Source organism: Alligator sinensis, unplaced genomic scaffold, assembly GCF_000455745.1.
Source record: "Alligator sinensis unplaced genomic scaffold, ASM45574v1 scaffold923_2, whole genome shotgun sequence".
NCBI classification, from domain to species: Eukaryota; Metazoa; Chordata; order Crocodylia; family Alligatoridae; genus Alligator; species Alligator sinensis.
Window position 1 is genome coordinate 840,555 of NW_005842589.1, and position 15,365 is coordinate 855,919.

A 15,365-nucleotide genomic window follows, 5' to 3' on the forward strand; every position below is an offset into this window, starting at 1 on the left:
TCTAGTATGGGTTGCAATTTTTTTGAGGATTTTCCGTACAGGTTCAAGGGATGGGTGATACGTCATAACCAGCGGTGAGCGATTTGTGGGGGGTTTTCTTCTGTACTGCAGCAGTTCTTCACGTGGTATCCAGGTGGCTCTTTCAAACGTGCGATCTACCTCTCTGAAGGAGCGTCCTTGCTGGGTGAAAGCCTTTTTAAGATTGGCGAGGTGGCGATCCCGGGTGTTCTTTTCAGTACAAATGCGGTGGTATTTGAGGGCTTGGCTGTATATCACAGCTTTTTTGGTGTGTTTAGGGCGATTGCTGGTTCTGTGCAGATATGTATGTTGGTCTGTGGGTTTCTTGTATACTGTGGTCTGTATTTTACCCTTCTGGATACTGATCATTGTGTCTAAAAGGAGATGTTGGTGCATTCTAAAGAAAGTCAGATGGAGGGATGGTGATTGTTGAATTTCTGGTGGAACTCAACATGCACGTTAGTTTACATAGTTTCTCTTAACATTAAAAACTTCAAACAAAAGTTCATTGCAACCTGATTATTAGATGTAGTGAGCACCCACCGACTTTAGCTGAGTAAAGACCTTTTGAAAATATTTAGTTTCAGACTAAGCTACAATTTTAGACCCAAGATACCAGGTCAAAATTGAAAGGGGAAAAAAAAGGTAACTTATAACTGCAGCCTTAGCTGCACAGATCAACACCAGGAATCACTTAACTCTTTTTTAAAATCCTGGCCTGAATATTTATTTGCTTACAAAAACACACAATCTTTCATTTTGGTTAAGTCTTTTTAGGACATCTTATAACTAGTAAGAATGATGGGCGGGTGGCGGGGACAGGGACGGAGCACCAATACCCGCTGCCCCACACTGAAGCCACTCCGCATCCAGCTGCATGCAACCACCCCCCTCCACTCTGTGTCTGCCCCATGTGCCCCCCCCACACACCTCAGACAACCACCCAGCCACCCACCCATGCCACACATCCCACACGCATACCCCACTCCCCCCCCACCCAGCCAGTGGGTTTTCCCTGCACGCTCCCTGCATGGCACCTGGCTGTAGGTTGCCACACCCCGTCCTGCAGGCACAGTTGGTGCCCATGCCCCCCTGCCTGCTGCCCTTGCGGCACCCTGCAACCATGTGCCACGCCCTCCCCCCACAAGGGGTGCACACCCTGTGGCCATGTGCCCTGGCAGATGCTCCCCGTGGGGGGAGGGGAGGGCATGGCTGCAGGGTGCCATGCAGGGAGCGGGCAGAGGAGCGTGCCCACCTGCCCGCCGTGTGCTGCAACTGGCGGGCACTGCCCACAACCCCGTCAACTCTCCTCGCGACACCTTATGGCCGCACACCCCATCCATCCTTCCCCCATGCCGGGAGCACCTGCATGCTGTGAGGTGCATGGGGAGGGGCGGGAGAGGACAGGATACACATCCACAGGGTGCCGTGCAGGGAAGGGGCAGAGCCCGCTACCTGTAGCACACAGGGCAGGATACACCCGCCATGTTTGCTCTTAGTGTGGCACCCTGTGGCCATGCCCTCCCTCACACGGGGCATGGCACAGGGGGTGGGTGCACGGCCCCAGGCAGTCCCAAGGGGAGTGGGCAGGGAGACAGGGGCAGTGGCCATGAGCTGCAGCATGTGGCCATAGGGCATGGCACACCCCTCATGCCCGCTCCCCATATGGCACCCTGCAGCCACGCCCATGCCCCTCCTGTGTTTCGGTGCTCCCAGCATGCACTGCCCATGCCCCGCTGCCCGCTCCCCTCGCAGCACTCTGCAGGTGCATACCACGCCACCCCCCCCCACCATGGTCGCAAGTCACGCCCACCCGCAAAGGCAAGTGGGGAGCAGAGCCTGGCCCCCACCTCTGTCTCCACCTGTCAATCTGTCTGCCTAAGGCTCTGGGCCACACATGCAGAGTTGGCCCAAACCGTTACAGACAGACAGATGGAAGTGGTAAGACTTATTATATTAGAATACATAAACTAATTTTATATTTAATTAATCCTTTTATGTCAGTGTAGTAGCTAACACCGGAATGAAGACTCATACATGTATCAGCATAAAATGCTTAACTAGTTTAAATATATGACCTTGAATGTAAAGGCAGCTAAGTAATTGGATTAAAAAAATACAAGCAACCCAGAATGCAAGATAAATACCAAATCTGTGGATACACAGATTTTAGTATGCACTAAAATGCTAACTAAGCAAATTTAGTGCAACACTAGCAAGCTCACACATGAAATAGTTTAAGAATATCAAGGAAATCCCAATTTAGATTGCTAAGGGAGTTAGACAACAAAAATTAAACTGGGTGTTCTTACAAAACTGTTTTAACCACACAATTCTTCCTAAAGGGAAAGTTATCCATATTGTATTGGCATGAAACCAGCTACCAACAAAACAATACTCCCCCTCCCCTATGAAGCCAATTTGAGAAAACAAAACCATTTCAGAACAGAGTTTATAAAGCAGGCAATTTGAAATCCACAAAATCAAAGTTTAAAAGTTATACAAATCTTAAGCTCTCTGCTGCTGAATGTTCACCTTGTGTCATGGTCACTATATTACATACAATGCAGAATACTGGAACATCCTAGTCAGCAAACGTTGTACAAGCATGCTTTGGCAGAAAAGCAATTATGGTTGTATGTCCTTTTATTAACCTTTTATTCACCATCATTTGAAAAGATGTATGACTATATGTTTATACATCTCTTCAAATGACAATGAATAAAAGGTTAATATTTATTCACTGTGCCTAATAAATCGTGGATTTCATTTCAGTAATATTAGACATTTATTCTGGTTTACAATGCACTTGTAGTGGTTTATTTACTTTCAGTAAGGACGCATTCATTAAAAATATTTAATATGGAACAGAGCAACTTTGGGTTCCTCAGTCTTTGATATTGACAAACAAAATTTGGCTGATTCAACTGCCATTCTTGGTATGGATAAACTAGACCAGGGTGACCAACCTGCAGCGTGTGCACCACACCACAAGCGGCACAGGCAGCCTCCGGGTGACACGCAGCAGATCAGGAAGGGGACAGATGGCACTGCAGCAGATATGGCATGTAGCAAAAAGCACAGCAGCGGACAGGGCACAGAGTAGCAGATCAAGCAGAAGGGGATCAGAGAGGCACTCAGGGAGGGTGTATGGGGCTAATTTGTGGCAGACTTGCCAAAAAGGTTGGCCCGCAATGAACTAGGTCATCCAAGTAGTTCCATTCTTTCCACTAAGGCCCCTGCTACACATTATATATATCACTCAATTAACTGGTTAATCATGCAATAAATTTAGATAAGCTATACATGCAAAGTAAGACAGGCCACAAGTGCAAAATAATTATCACACAATTTAACTAGTTAATTGTGGAATAAATTTAGACCAGACACACATGTACAAAGTAATTATCACACGACAAAAATTACTATTCAGCTATAAAGAAAAAACCAACCAGCTACAAAAATAGTGCTTTAAAATGTGTAACAACACTATAGCTGGTTTCTATCCAGCTTTAATTTGACTGTATAGTAGGTTCCAGGCACTACTGTTCTGTGGAAGCTGTGGCAGTAACAGTTACGTGTTCACCTCAATGGCTCTCAAGAGGGCTTCCACTGGGAGTTTATTCCATTCCTTTTTTCAACACATGCAAGTACAGGAGGCTATTAGAAAGATGAATGAAATATTAGGAGTTTAAACAGCACAAATCTATACTGGATGTACCCCTCTCTCTCTCCCCTCTCACTCGGTAAATAAAGTACATGCCAATACCTGCTACCTCATCAAACTAAAAGGCAGGTGGCAGAACCTAAACCAAACTAAGATTAAAACTAGAGGTGCACCAACATATCTGTCACATATTGGATCAGCAGTGATAACACAAAAATTAACATGATTGGTCAAAAAAAGCCGATTATGTCACCAATAAATGCCACGTACATGCACACAGATGCAGCATGCGTGCAGTCAGAAATGCAGCCAGGCACCTTGGAGAGCAGAGTCTTGCCAGTAAAACTGGAAGCGGGGCACAGATTGAGGCCTCCACAGTGAGGGAGTAGGGCAGCGGCTGCCCAGCCAGGGCAATGAATGGGATCCTGGGGTGGGGTGCAGGAAGGAGCCGCGGACAGCTTGTCCAGGGACACAGGGGGGAGCAGCTCTCCGTTGCTGCATGCACCCTCAGGGGAGGGATGAAAAGCATGTGCCTCCCTGGATTTGTGCATGGGGTGAGGGCAGGCTGCCCGCTGCGGGATCAGACACAGGGGCTGTGCCAGCCTCTTCCAAGAATGGGGGTTGGGCCAGGGCTGCACTTGAGGCAGGCTCAGCTCCACCAGGGCAGAGAGTCCCAAGCAGAGGTGGTGTTGTGGGGGGCTATAGCCACCCCAAAGTTCCCTATAGCCCCACAGCCACCCTCCCAGCACCGCCACTGCCCGCCCCACCTGTCCTGAGCCCAGCCCTACTGCCAGGAAGAGGCTGGTACAGCCCCTGGCCCCAAACCCAAAGCAGGCAGCCCACTCTCACAATAAGCACAAATCCGGGGGGGCACAAATCCCAGGGGTGCATGCAGCAGCAGGGAACCATCCCTGTCCCCATCTTCCCCGTACTCCCTGGACCAGCTGTCCACATCTCCATCCTGCTTCCGGCCCTGGGTCCCATTCACCGCCCTGGCTGGCCAGTGCTTGCCCCACTCCCTCCCTCACAATGGGAGCCTCAATCTGCCCACCCCTCCCAGATTTACAGGCAAGACACTGCTCTCCAAGGTGCTCAGCTGCATTCCTGTAAATCAGCTATCAGATCAGTATCAGCTAACATGGCTGGTTAATAATCAGCTATCCGTATCAGCCAAGAAAATCTTTATTGGTGCACCCCTAATTAAAAGTAAGAGCGATTGGCTAAACAAAGCCCATGAAGTATACAAAAAACACTCAGTCATATCAAGAAAGAAGGGTGTGTCAAACAACTTTTTTTTTTCTTCCTCCTGCCCAAAGAGACTATAATTTGTTGTGTTCTAGAATCTCCATCCGTTCCTAGACTGCTATACGACATCAGAAATTTAACATACCATCAACAGTCTAAATTAGTAAGGAAATTACAGACATTTATCTATGCTCCTTGGCATGAGTACACATGCATTTGATACCCATGTAATGATATCCATACAAGGGTATCCTTGAAAAACCACAAAGCAGGTATGGCCTTCTTACCACACACAGGACTAATTCAGATTAAGTCTTCCAAATATAATGCTGCTTATTTTTTTCACGGTACTAGAAATGGCACTAATGCAAAAATCCTATGGCTTGGATTCTGACTGCTGTGAGAGTCTCTCTCCAGATCTGTGGCCTAACTGCTGATCAGCCAGGATGTTCTCACTGTCCACAAACTTGGAAGTAAGAAGGCCAGTATTAGAGTATTCCAAGTGGAAGGCAGCCCAGTCTAGCATACACTCCCCTCAAGGTCTCCCAACATATGTTTAGAAACTCTCTCTCATGCTAGGTGCCGAAATCAAGAGACTGTGATTTTTTTTTGATTTTTTTTTTTTTTGCACGAATTGAAAGTGGGAAAAGAATCTACAGTATCAATCAACATGTTGAGTTTCTTTGGAACAAAAACAAAACAAGTCATACATGAGATATATTTCATGATAATGTTATGTGTATTTAAAATATACAGCTGACATTTTCAGAATGGTTATCAAAACAGCTTCTTTAATTGTGGCTTTTAAGAACATCAGGTGCTATACTGGCTCAAACCAATGGCCAATCTAGCCCAGTTTCCTGCCTCTTACAATAGCAGTAGTGAATGCTTTAGGTGGGAGATCAGTGAACCAGCTATTTCTAGTGATGTATCCACTGTTCACTACCCTCCCACACATCTACCATCATTGCTTTAGACATACTAGAGGAAACATTTGCAACTGTTCTTTTTAATAATGAACAACAGATCTACCATCTATAGATCTGTCTAGTCTTTTTTTTTTTTTTTTGACATGGCCATGCTATCTACCTCTACAACCTCCTGTGGTACTGCATTCCACAAAGTAAACTACACACTGTATAAACATACAAGAGAGATGTCATACTTAGAGAAAGTTAAAACTAAATATGAAAAAAATAAAACAACAAAAAGACTAAAGATCCCATGTATTGAAATTACATTAGAAAACAAGCTTTCTGAAAAGGTGAACTTGAATGTATTTACCCGCCAAAACCTGAATTCATACCCTCAGGTCTTATGGTTCTCCAGCAATAATTAGCTGATAGCACAGCAATAGCTAAAGCAGTGAAGGAGTAGTATTCTTTCCACGGTCTTTGATAAGAGTGATGTCACCAATTACTAAGAGGAACACAGTTGCAAGGCCCTGAGCTTCAGACTTTGCAGAGAAGGCAACAAAAAGTGATTTTAAAGTATCACTTTTAAAAGCTCTAAGAAGTTTTAAGGATGTTTTAAGTGAGTGCCTATTACACTGTACAACATAGAATTCAACTCTTTCAAAACAAAAAGATTCACTGAGTAGATCTTCCTGTCCTTGAAAAACAACTAGGTTAACCTGCAGGAGACAAAGGGGAGCAGAACTACTTTGCAAACTTCTTTGAACCTGCCTAAAACCTGGCCCAGTTATTCCTAAATCCTCAAACTCTGGTTTGGGGAGATAAAGACAGTGATTCCCAACCAAAATGCTGTGGGACCCTACAGTGCTAGGAAAGCATTTGAAGGGCGTCACTGGGAGAGAGGCAGGGAGGGAGAGACAATCAGCTCAATGTTATGGAGGTTGCCTTGAGTCTAAAAGGGTTGAGAACCACTGGGTTCAGAATTTTTCAACTACATACAAACATTTCCTCTTTTAATTTAAAAGTTCTCACACACTTCTGTAGCTTCAATAGTATGTAGAAGCCAAAGATCAGCAGATGCAATGCAGATACCAGCAGATTTAGAAAGCTCTTGACTAGGTTTGATGGTTGTATATCTCCTTTAAAACAGAGGTAGAAGATAAGGCAAGCCCTGCCTTTTGACTTCCAACTAATACTGCTAACTACCTCTCTCTACCTTAATAGAGCATTATTTGCTTAAACCACTCATTCTTCAAGTATCCCACTAAAATCCTCTTTTTTTTTTTTAAATGTTGATTAAAAAGGTAAAAGCTCCCAACCTTTCCCTCAAGCAGTCTTTTTTACTCCAAGAGTATAAAAGTATAGAATGATGGGAATGACAAATCTCTTATTTTACAGAGGAAATTAGACCTATGATCACACATTCATCCATTAATAGAGGCCACATCCTAATCATGAAATAACCACTAATATTAAAGCTTATCAAGAAAGTAACACACATTTTCTACCCATTTAATTAAATAAAAGGGCAAATCAATAATGATCCACCTGACCATGCAAATACACCATGATTTTCACTGGAGAGTGCAATGTTTCTAAATGCAAAGTTAATCTAAACACCTGTCACAGCAAGCCACATGGCCATTTTCAGACTCATATTAGTCCAAAAAAATAATAATTAAAAGACATAAGAAATCAATGCTACAATCTAACTTAACAAGCTGCAGCAGCTCAGCAAGTAAATGGATGAGAGCTGGTTCCAGCATATTGTTTTAAACTAATTAGGAGACAACTGCTTTGCCTAATAAGACCAAATGCTATGCTGGTTTAGGGTTGTGAAAGACAAGTCATTTTGGTTACTTGAGTCAATTAACTATCAAACTACTAATGTTCTATTTCTTTCCTTTCCCTGCATTCTTATATACTGAGAAGTAAAAGGCTCAAATTTCATCAGACTCTGCCAAGAAACTTTTTTTTTCCTTCAAACTGACACCAAGTGTGAAAAATTTCAGCCTGAAAGGATTAGATCTGCCTAAGAGGACTGGCTGAAAAGTAGGGTGTTGTGTACAAATTTTCTCTCAATCCGAACTTTAGTATTGAACTAATAAAGGAAGATAGTCAAAGGAATTAATTATGGAATCAAAACCAAATCACCTCCTAAATGGTTTATCCTAAACTGCCATTTGGCATAGATGCCACACATTTACACTTGACAGTGACCCATGATGCTACTTAGTTGTCTCTAGTTTCTGTATTTTGGTATTATTTGTAATGCTCCATTTAAAGTGTCAGATGAAATCATGATCATTAGATTGCAGATTGTTTGGCAGTAGTTTTGAGAGCCCAGTACCTTTTCTGTAATTTCGCTTGTATTTTGTTTTTTTTAATTGAGTTGTATGGAAAGCACTTAATCCTCCCAGGCCTCAAGCCAGAAAAGAGTCTGCACACTATGGAAAAGGTCTGTGGTTAAAGAAACCTAGTTGCATAAAGCTCATTGATTAAAATATTAGGCAACATGGGGAATCACCGTGGCATTTCATCTTTGGAAAAAAGAGAGAGATTTCTATCCTTGTAACAAGAGGTAAAGATCTACTAGGTGTTGACTGACAAGATGCAAAAATGTGTGCGCCACAGTAAAGATACAACAAAGTTTCCAATGTTTAAAATGTGTTCTTTAAAAAAACCAACCAAAGAAACAAAAAATGTATCTTGGAAGTCATACTGATCCCAACGTCCATTTTCTAACCCAAAACACTAAAAGTTTTCCCTTCTTAATAGAAACATAATAAAAACCATACTAATCAAAACTGGAGAAAGACAACCACTTTATTTTTCAATCTCCACAGGTGGCATCATTACTGGGTATGAATAAGTGATTTCCAACCAGCTGGCCAACTGGGTATTTAAAGCAGTCTTCTATCATGAATAAGGAATGATGCATTTAGTAATATGTGACCAGCCTCTTGCTACAGAAGCGGAGTAAAAGCCACTGTGCTTTTGGCTACCATGTTAATATAGACAACAGTTTAACTGTATGGAAGATAGAGCTCTGTCTTTTTCAGGTGCTCCTCAAAAAAGTTATTATTGCATACACTTTGTGCATTATGCACTGTAATGAAATACAAATAGAAGCTATCTGTTCTATTAAGAGAAAAGATATCTGCATGGAAACAAAAGTTTCAAAAGATGTTAGATTCCTATATTATCTAATAACTTCACACAAGAAAAATCTACATAGAAAAGCTCATGACCATCTGAATCACAGTTCAAAAGTTTTCTTCTTGTTTGGTTGGGTTTTTTGTTTTGGGGGTTTTTTTGGGGGGGGGAAGAGGGGGTTAATATAATTTTTCTCTCCTTATTGCTAGACATGAGGAGTGGGAAAAACCATTTGTGAGCACTGCAATGCTATACAGAAGCCTGTCCCACCTTTCTAATAAAGTAGGAAAAAGCTTATTTTTTTTTAATTCAAATAGGATAGCTGCCTATGCCACCTCCAACATTATGCCACTAAAACTGGGTCAAACAAATATGTTGATTTACTTCATCCAATGGATGAACCAACTAGCTCTAATAAATTCTGGGGTCTTTCCAATTCTATCTGCTCTAACTAGACTTTTCTATAAGAAAATAAGAACCAATTTTGCCCTCCACTGGCTAGAACTATCAGTAAAAGCCATGCCTACAAAGGCAACTCTAAACCCATGCTTACAAAGGCAACTCTGAACCACAGAAACTATTCAGAGGCAAAAAATTCTCTTTACTTCAAAATGTACCAATCCTAATTGATGAGCACAAGTTAGCCTGCTCTACAATGACCAGGTATTAAGAAGGAAAGCCTGTTTAACAAACTGAATTCTACCAGAAAGTCTGGGATCAGAGCATAAGGTAGGAATTCTCTCTTCCGAAGAGGGATCAAATGCAGCCACTGAAAAACTCCCAGCCCAGGAGATCATTAAATCACTGAATATGAGCACTTATAGCTTCTGTTTCTACCAAGAAAAGGTGTGGCATGTAAGTCAGTCTCTGCACAATTGGAAGTTTCGGTTTTTAGACATTAGTTTTATACTGAACAGGCTTGGGAGAGATCTGGGTGGAGGACAGAGACCACGAGAAATAGTAAACCAGTGGATAAAGAGGACACACCCTCTCTCTTTTGCCAGCAGGCTTTAAAGTTGAAACACAAAACTAGGAAAGTAAAACACCCCTATTCTAAAACTGAGCGAGTGATTCAATTTTATTCAGCAATTACTAGCCACAGGCCAGCCCAGAAAAGAATGGATCTGAAAAGGAGACAGGTCAATACCCTAGTAAAATTCCCAGCTTCCCCCTTGCCCAGCAGCTAGGCTTTTCACTAAAGCTGAGCCTTGCTAGTGAGAACCACACCTATTGTTTAAATTGGCGACCAGCTGGTCAATTCCCTGTCATCCCCCTGGCAAGTTGATGCTTGACAAGTTCTTCAATTGTTGGTCCTAAGCCTCCCTGCAGAGTCATACAGTGCTTCTAAGGCAGTGGGATTTAGCCCAGTGCTTCGCAACCCATAGTATGCGTACCCCTGGGGGTACATGAGACACAGGAAGGGGGTACACGAGTAGTGCATTTTGGTCTTTGCCTGCTTGGACCAAAAGTTCCAGCTGCCATCCCTCCCGCCACGTCCGGTGCACTGGGGCTTTCGTTCTCCAGTGTCAGTGTGCTGGGGGATAGGGAGGGAGGTCCCATGCAGGCTGCTTTGCCATGGGCCACATTGGAAAAAGTGGGACTTGGCTCACGGTGGTGAAACTGGAAGTGCCACGGTGGGATTTCCAGTTTCACTTTCGCTGCATCAATCGGCAGGGAGTACATAATTTACCAAAGGTTGAGAGGCACTGAGTTAGACTATTAACTTCAGTGGATGCAAGAGAAGCTCCAAATTTTGAAATTTAAAATTTAAAAACAAAATAAAAGAATAAAGTCAGAAGCCTGTTTCAGTCCCAGTCAAGAAGAGACAGAGATGGAAGATGGAAGATATATAAGCACAACGCATTTTTCATATCAAAATAAAACTGAGCTCTATTTTCAAATTTGGCCTCAAGGCTAAATGTGTTTTGCAACCAACATTTGATATCATTTTTATCACACCCATGTAAAGTATTTTAGTTTCCTAAACTGGAGGCACAATAGGGAGGAAAGGGAAGAAAGTGGATCCGGCTAACTATAGGCCCATCAGCCTGACTTCTATCCCGGGGAAGATCTTAGAAAAGTTTATTAAAGAGGCCATCCTTAATGTACTGGTCGACGTCAACATCTTAAGGGATAGCCAGCACAGGTTTGTTGTGGGTAGGTCTTGCTTGACCAATCTCATTTCCTTCTACGACCAGGTGACCTATCACCTGGACAAGGGAGAAGAGATTGATGTCATATATCTTGACTTCAAAAAAGCCTTCCATCTGGTGTCCCATGATCGCCTCTTGGAGAAACTGGCCAATTGTCGCCTTGGGTCCTCCACGATCCACTGGCTGGAAAATTGGCTCCGGGGTCGGACCCAGAGGGTAGTAATTGATGGAAGTCACTCATCGTGGTGTCCTGTGACCAGTGGGGTCCCCCAAGGCTCTGTCCTTGGACCCATACTGTTCAACATCTTCATTAATGATGTGGACACTGGAGTCAGAAGTGGACTGGCCAAGTTCGCCGATGACACCAAACTTTGGGGCAAAGCATCCACACCAGAAGACAGGCGGGTGATCCAGGCTGACCTGGACAGGCTCAGCAAGTGGGCGGACGAGAATCTGATGGTGTTCAACGCCGATAAATGCAAGGTTCTAAGATGAACATGAGCCTGCAGTGCGATGCGGCGGCTAGTAAAGCGACCAAAACGCTGGCTTGCATCCATAGATGCTTCTCAAGCAAATCCCGGGACGTCATTCTCCCCCTGTACTCGGCCTTAGTGAGGCCGCAGCTGGAGTACTGTGTCCAGTTTTGGGCTCCACAATTCAAAAAGGATGTGGAGAAGCTTGAGAGAGCCCAGAAAAGAGCCACGCGCATGATCAGAGGTCAGGGAAGCAGACCCTACGATGACAGGCTGAGAGCCCTGGGGCTCTTTAGCCTGGAAAAGCGCAGGCTCAGGGGTGATCTGATGGCCACCTACAAGTTTATCAGGGGTGACCACCAGTATCTGGGGGAACATTTGTTCACCAGAGCGCCCCAAGGGATGACGAGGTCGAATGGTCACAAACTACTTCAAGATCGTTTCAGGCTGGACATAAGGAAGAATTTCTTTACTGTCTGAGCCCCCAAGGTCTGGAACAGCCTGCCACCGGAGGTGGTTCAAGCGCCTTCATTGAACACCTTCAAGATGAAACTGGATGCTTATCTTGCTGGGATCCTATGACCCCAGCTGACTTCCTGCCCTTTGGGCAGGGGGCTGGACTCGATGATCTTCCGAGGTCCCTTCCAGCCCTAATGTCTATGAAATCTATGAAATATTGCACGTTCAGCAATGAAGGACAAGACCCTACCCTTGGCATTTTCTTTTTTATGTATAGCTTAAGGACACAGATCTGTCCTTATAAAGAAAAAAAGTCTCTTTAAATAATGAAACAGAAAACAGATACAGTTGTTGAAGGTTCCACACTTCACCAGCTAGAGAAACTGATTCAAAAGTTGCAACATGTGTTGATTTCATTCTGTTGCTCCTAGTAACACCAGCAAGGTATTCTGGGAATGAGAAGAGAAACACGGGGCAAAAACTAGGCAGAAACTTTGTTCGCTTAACTTAGAATAAAGGGTGAACTCAGGTACAATCCCAATTTGACAATTTATAGGCAAGGCAACTTTCCTGAGACAGAAGACTGGTAGAGAAGATATAAACAGAAAAAACTATTGAGAAGCACAAAAAAATATTCCAAGTCTTCATTATACCTGATAACAAATGTAACATATACAAAGAAAACCATAACAAGCCAAACTACAGACATCGTAACCAATACATGACCAACAGCAATGTGACAGTTACTGTCTTTGAAAGGAGAATCCATAAAAGTAGGCCAAACAAAGTACATAAGATCACTTACAGTTAAGTTCAGCATACAATCTATCAACAATCATGTTATCATATCAAACGTTACATTCAGTAGCACTTAAGATTTAGTGCTTCAGGTACGGTGTATTTAAGTCTTTCAGAAACTTAATTTAATCACTGAACTTTAATTACTCATCCGAATCCTCCACAATTTTATAAAAATCAATTAAGAAAACCTGCTACTTATTCACGTTTAGTGCCTATCAGACCTACAAGACAAGGTTTTGCTAAATTGGCTGCATTACATGTTGTACTTTCACGTTCATAGTTTTATGCAAGATACAAGCAGCTGGAAGTCAAACGTGAAGGAAAACTGCAAGCAGACAAGTCTAGTCTGCCAGCTAACAAGAACAATAGGAAAGCCTAACAAGAACAAAAGAAAACAATAGGAAATAAATAAATGTACATTTAAAGTTAAAAAATAAAAAACCCTGAAAAATCCAGAGTGAGAAACAAATACTATTTTAGCTGGATATCATCATAAAAGCCCAGAGGGATATATACAGTTAAAAGTAATTATGTCCAGAGAGTTTTGATATAAATACAATACATACATCTCTCTCTCTATACACACACACACACATATATACATATATAACTATATGTATACATACACATATACATATATGCATATATTTTATATATATGCACACATATTTACACAAAAAATACATTCTCCAACAACAGTTTGATGGGGTACTCTCAAAGGTGGAGGATTTGCAAGGGAACTAAATCTGCTGTCAACAATACCCTGTTAGTATGACCCTATCTTTAATCTACAGGCATGATAAGATGCCCCAACACACACAAACCCAGCTCAAACAGTGACTAATGACCATTAATCCCCCTATCTCTTCCGTGATCGCTCCTTCCTCCATTTATCACACTGACACTTCACTTTACACACGTGAATAAACTTTAACAGAGAAGGTGAATCAAAAATCATCTCAAAGCAATCTGGGACTATAAATTAAAGCTGGGGCCTGGGAGTGGGCTGGGCTGGGCGGGCATGCAAACTGTTGAGATGGCTACATTAGCCAAGGGGTGCACAGAGGGAAGAACAGAGCGGGCCTTTACACTTTAACCCATTCACCAGTCCCAACTCCTTTCCAGCTACATCCGGTTGCCCCACTAGTCCTGGACTCCTGGGGGCTTCCCTGGAGCACTCCTGGGAAGATGCAGAGTGCCTTGGGCTGGCTCGATGTCAGGGGTTTGCCAGGAGGTAAGGGCATTCTTTAATCGGGACTAAAGGATTTTGACACACATGCCATGATCCCAGCCTGCAGTGACTGGCTTCCTATATCTAGAGATCTGAGAAAGAACATCTTGCGTTGCAAGGCTTGTCTAACTTTATCCCAAGGGCACAGATGATCCAAGAAAAGTGATCCCCCTAAGAAACCTTCACCTCTCACATAATTATTGGGCCACCATGGCTACAACATCACTCTCTCACTACCAGGATCTCAGTCACAAATCCCCCCCCAGCGCGGGAGCTGGATCCTGCAACTTGCCTAAGACTCAGCAGCTGTGGCTGTACTCCAGAGCGACACCTACAACTTCTTGAAGCAAGAGAAGGAGAAAGAGGAGGAGGGGGGTGAAGGAAATCTGTGTGGCTGAAAGGAGGGGTTAAGCTAAACTGGCTAGAAAGCAAGAAGTCGCCCAGCTGCATTTAAGTGGCAAGTAAGCATCTCCTGTAATGAGGCAGGGGGGTAGCACCGCTGAGACATAAGAGCCCAGAGGGGGAAAGAGTGTCTTCTTTTAAAAAAAGAAAAAAAGAAAAGAAGCCTGAACTCCCACCTTCATAAATCAAGGGGCTGGAAGTTTGCTGGGGAAAACCAACCCATTCATGTAATCTTCTCTCTCCACCACCTGCCCCCCAGTACAGAGACACACATAGACACCCGATCCAACCCAGCAGAACCTACAGAAGAAAAAGGTTGTTATTTCCTGACACTTCTCCCTACTCAGTTTCAGCGACAAGCCTTTGAGCCCACAGGGAAACTCTGAGCAGCTCCTTGTTCACGGGCTGGGAGGGAGAAGAGTCCTCCGTGCAATGAGAGATCCTGAGCTTGCAGAAGCCCCTTGCCCCCATGTGCGTCTGCGTGCTGCGACTGTCCTGTGTGTGTGCCCCTGCATGTCCCTTTATGTGCGCCTGTGTGTGCGATTGTCCATGTGCGTGTTCCTGTCTGCGTGTGTCCCCGCGTGCCGCCCAGCACTCCTGCTCCAAACCCCAGAGCAGCCCGCACAGACTCGGGGCGGAAAGCCGCCCCCCGCCCATCCCGCGCGTAGACGGAGCCCGTGAAACTTCAGGCAAAGACGAGCCGAGGCGAGGAGCGGGGGCAGGACAGGGCAGGCGCCGGCGCTTACCTGCGCAGAGCCAGACGCAGCCGAGGAGGTAGAAGCGGGCAAACTCCGCGACCATTGTCCCCAGGCGGCGGCCGCGCAGCCCCGGCTCATGCCAGGGGGG

At 44.1% G+C, this 15,365-nt stretch overlaps 1 protein-coding gene across 2 annotated transcripts in view; it reads right to left on the reverse strand.

Annotated features, from left to right (window-relative positions):
- Window positions 1–15,365, reverse strand: part of ROBO1 (roundabout guidance receptor 1) — a 461,057-nt gene that overhangs the window by 444,984 nt on the left and 708 nt on the right. The window contains exon 1 of one of the 2 annotated variants that reach the window (XM_006032830.2): window positions 15,266–15,359. The exons of the other annotated variant lie outside the window; for it this stretch is intronic. Within the exon in view, the coding sequence (XP_006032892.1) occupies window positions 15,266–15,320 (55 nt within the window). The 5' untranslated portion in view covers window positions 15,321–15,359. Of the gene's footprint in view, window positions 1–15,265; window positions 15,360–15,365 lie in introns of those variants that run through there. 2 annotated transcript variants of the gene reach the window in all.